The sequence below is a fragment of the Heterodontus francisci genome, chromosome 28 (assembly GCF_036365525.1).
Source record: "Heterodontus francisci isolate sHetFra1 chromosome 28, sHetFra1.hap1, whole genome shotgun sequence".
NCBI classification, from domain to species: Eukaryota; Metazoa; Chordata; class Chondrichthyes; order Heterodontiformes; family Heterodontidae; genus Heterodontus; species Heterodontus francisci.
Window position 1 is genome coordinate 41,898,695 of NC_090398.1, and position 4,164 is coordinate 41,902,858.

The 4,164-nt window shown below is 46.6% G+C and overlaps 1 protein-coding gene across 1 annotated transcript; it reads right to left on the bottom strand.

Moving 5' to 3' along the window:
* Window positions 1-225: 225 nt before the first annotated feature.
* On the bottom strand, window positions 226-1,008 carry LOC137345233 (G-protein coupled estrogen receptor 1-like). The gene has a single exon (XM_068008700.1). It carries the CDS (start codon window positions 1,006-1,008, stop codon window positions 226-228), a length of 783 nt encoding a protein of 260 aa, XP_067864801.1.
* Between the last annotated feature and the right edge of the window lie 3,156 nt (window positions 1,009-4,164).

The following is a 4,164-nucleotide window of genomic DNA, read 5'->3' on the forward strand; positions in this document are numbered from 1 at the left end:
CCTTTTACCATCTCTATCTGCTGGTGTCCCTGTCTCACTGCAGGCCTTGCCCCCTCCCCATCATCTCCATCAGCTTGTGTCCCTATCTCGCAGCAGTACTGCCTCCTCTCACCATCGCCATCTGCTGTTGCAGCTGTATCAATGCAATATAAACTGGGACACGTCTCTGGGCTGCTCTCAGTTGTTTTGTTCATTCATTAATTGAATAATTGATGTGACTGGATATTACACTGCACTCTTGACCTGCTTTCTGAACTTGGACTGAGTAACTCCGTAAATAAACGTGTTTGTGCAGCAACTTAAATTCATCAGCACATATCCGACTTGTTGAAATATATATGAAGATTCATTGTCATTGGGATTTATTCCTGCAATGGTATAATAGAAGAAACATATGACATTTGTCAACCACAGAAGTATGAAGTTGGCGGATATGCTGAAGAGTAAAATCACAGACTTCCTTCTGCTCTCCATCTCTGGGTCACGGTGATTCTCTCCCTTGCTCTGACTCCTGAGTCCCTTACGGACTCGACTGGCCAATAAAATATATCTGACTGTCAGAGCGTTGAGCAACAGAATTAAAACAAATGGCAGCAATGGGGTTGAAACCGTATCAAACCAGTTATTTGCCACCCATCCGGGCTCAGTGTAATAGCTTGACTTGCAATTACAGCCCCATGGGACATTGTCAATTATCTGTTCAGCTTCAAACACAAAGTAGTAGGGTATGCTTTTTAAACAGAGCAGAATACTTGTTTTTGCTGGAACCACAGCTGCAGTTTTCCCGGTGCAATATTTAGTTTTCAGTTTCTGGCAACAGATGGCCACAAATCGATCAAAGGAGAAAGTGACAGTGAACCAGACAGAACAGTTCATGGCAACACGATTCAGGGTCACCATAGCACTGCACACAGGAGTGATGTTCAGGAAAGATCTTGGGAAATAATACACACTGATCCGAAATAGTATGAAATTAGTAATAACGAGCAGGAGATCCGCTGCTGCCATGGCCACCAGATAGCGAGTGGTGCAGGTGGAGAGTCCGTATTTTCCCCAGAACAGAATCACAATCGCCAGTAAATTAACTGTAAGAGAGAGAAGGGGAAAGAGACTGGAAATTATTGATCAAACATTCTCCGTATCTGACCCAGACAATAAGGGTAGGATTTCAGGATCATTACCGGGTGAGTGTGAGAGGTTTAACCCAGTTCAAAGAAGTCTGGACTGGATGCTGACAGACAACTGCTCGCAGGAGGCAAGTTGGAAATTTAAATATGTCAATGAGGCTGGGAGACTCTGACTTTACAGGGTTTTCAGGTTTTCCTCTGGCCAACCATGTTTCCCAGACCTCTGGAAAACAGCAGCTGTGGGAGATGAGAACAGCTTCAGGGAGAAGAGAATTGTCTTTACAGCACTGCTTGTGGGCCAAGAAGAACAGGAGTGTGACCCGCTGGTTCCACAATTGTCCCATCCATCAGTGTATCAGACACCCTCATGCTAATAAGCACAGGACCTCGGATCAGACCCTCACTCATGGTCGGAACAACCCATCCTGGGATCAGATAGTTCCCTCTTCTCCATCTGGATTAGACTAACTCGTCAGTATTGGAACACACCCACTGCGGGAATGCACATCACCGCCCCCGAAGCGGATCAGACCATCTCCTGGGAATTCGACCAGCCGCATCCCGAGATCAGACAATACCCGACTCCCCAACCCTGATCAGACACTCTTGTAGGCTCGGACATCACACTCACCATCTCCCCGCCGCGCCCAGGTCATTGATCCTCCACGGGATTGGAAGACACCATACTGGGATCTGACACGTCTCCCCCCTCGCCCACATGGGTCAGAGACTCTGCCCGGAATTGTGAACCGGCCCTACCCAGGATCAGACTTCCCCAGGGTCGGGAATAAGACCCACCTTCTCTTGGAATCTGCCCTGGAATCCTCTCTGCCTGACTGGAAGCCAAGCCTGTCAAACAGGCTGACTTCAGCTTAGGGAACCTGTCAAGGTTTAAAAGCACAATCTGTGGAGTTCAAATGTTAGAACATGTTGGAAGAAACCTGGACTTATATAGATATTCAGCACTGAAACAGGCCCTTTGGCCTGCCGAGTCTGTGCTGATCACCCATTTATACTAATTCTACACTAAGCACATGTTCCCTACCACATCCCTACCATTCTCCTACCACCTACCTACACTCGGAGCAATTTACAATGGCCATTTTACCTATCAACCTGCAAGTCTTTGGCTGTGGGAAGGAACTGGAGCATCTGGTCACAGGGAGAACTTGCAAGCTCTGCACAGCAGTACCCAGAACTGAACCTGGGTCGCTGGAGCTGTGAGGCTGTGTTGCTAACTACTGCGCCATGGTGCCGCCCCCCCCTTTCTATGTATTCCCCACATCCACTACCAATATGCAGGCCAAAGGTTTGGTGCAAAAACAAGATACTGAAATTGCTGTAAATCTGATAAAATAGGAGAACACTGAAAACACACAGGCGGTCAGGCAGCTTCTGTGGAGAGATAAACACAGTAAACGTTTCAGACTGACAGCCTTCCATTGGAACTGGAAGATTAACCGTTTTCAAAGCAATGATGGAGCCAATGAAAACTGGGTTATAGAGGAGAAAAGATCGGGTGGATGGCAGGAGTGATTGAATGAAATAAGGGATGATGGTGCAATTAGAATGGGGCAATTAAAGAAACAGAGAATGGGTCAAGCAGTGGTGCAAATGGTGACAGCAAAATAAAAGAGGAAGACGGGAGCGTGGGAAATATGACAAAGAGTGGAAGACTTTAATGGTCTGGAAAAGTGCATTGATGGTGGATAGAGCCCAGGGGTGTGGACCAGCCTGCCAGCTGTTTCCTAAGAGGGGATTCCACCCCAAGCACCAGTTTACGCCCCCTCCACTAAATAACTCTGGTGCAGTTATCCTTTATTACCAGCAGAGGCCTTCTGAGAAAAATCGATCAATCATAATAATCTGAAGTAGTTAATTCAAATGCTGAATCCGACAGGCAAAAAATGTCTTATGGAAAAATCCGGTGATCTACCTCACTGAGATTCAGGGGCACAGATTAGAGAGTTCAGATGGGGAGAGGCAAGGAGCATAAAAGAGGCAAGTGACCAGAAGCTCAGGGTCACGCTTGCAGACTGAATGGAGCAGTTCACAGAGAAAACACCCAATCTGTGTTCACTCAGGACAATTCTACAGTGACAGATACTCCCAGTAATACATGATCACTGGGATACGGTGTTCCACTGCGGTCAGTGACTCATACTCAGTTCAATTCTACAGTGACTGATACACCCAGTGATACATAGTCACCGGGATCCGGTGTTCCACTCCGGAGAGTAGCCCAGACTCAGTACAACATACTCAGCACAATTCCACGGTGACAGATACTCCCAGTAATACATGGTCACTGGGAGACGGTGTTTCACTCCAGTCAGTGACTCATACTCAGTTCAATTCTATAGTAACTGATACTCCCAGTAATACATGGTCACTGGGATCAGGTGTTCCACTGTGGTTAGTGACTCACACTGAGTACAATTCCACAGTCACAGATTCTCCCAGGAATACATGTTCACTGAGATACGGTGTTCCACTCCGGTCAGTGACCCAACACAGTTCAATTCTACAGTGACTGATACTCCCAGTAATACATGTCAACTGGGATCCGATGTTCCTCTCCGGATAGTGACCCATATTCAGTACAACATACTCAGCACAATTCCACAGTGACAGATACTCCCAGTAATCCATGGTCACTGGGATCAGGTGTTCCACTCCGGATAGTGACCCTCACCCAGTACAGTTCTACAGCGTTTGTTACTCCCAGTAATACATGGTCACTGTGATCAGGTGTTCCACTCCGAATAGTGACCCTCACTTAGTACATTTATCCAGTTACAGATACTCCCAGTAATACATGGTTACTGGGATCAGGTGTTCCTCTCCGTTTAGCGACCCTCCTTCAGTACAGTTCAACAGTGACAGATCCTGCCACTAATTCCTTCCATCATTATTTTCCGGCATTGTGATCTAATTAAACAGTGCACAATGTTCCATGGAAGGTAATAACTTGATAATTCCGCGAGACTGTGAGCTACAAATGCGGATGCATTTTCAACTGAGGCAGCATAATAAA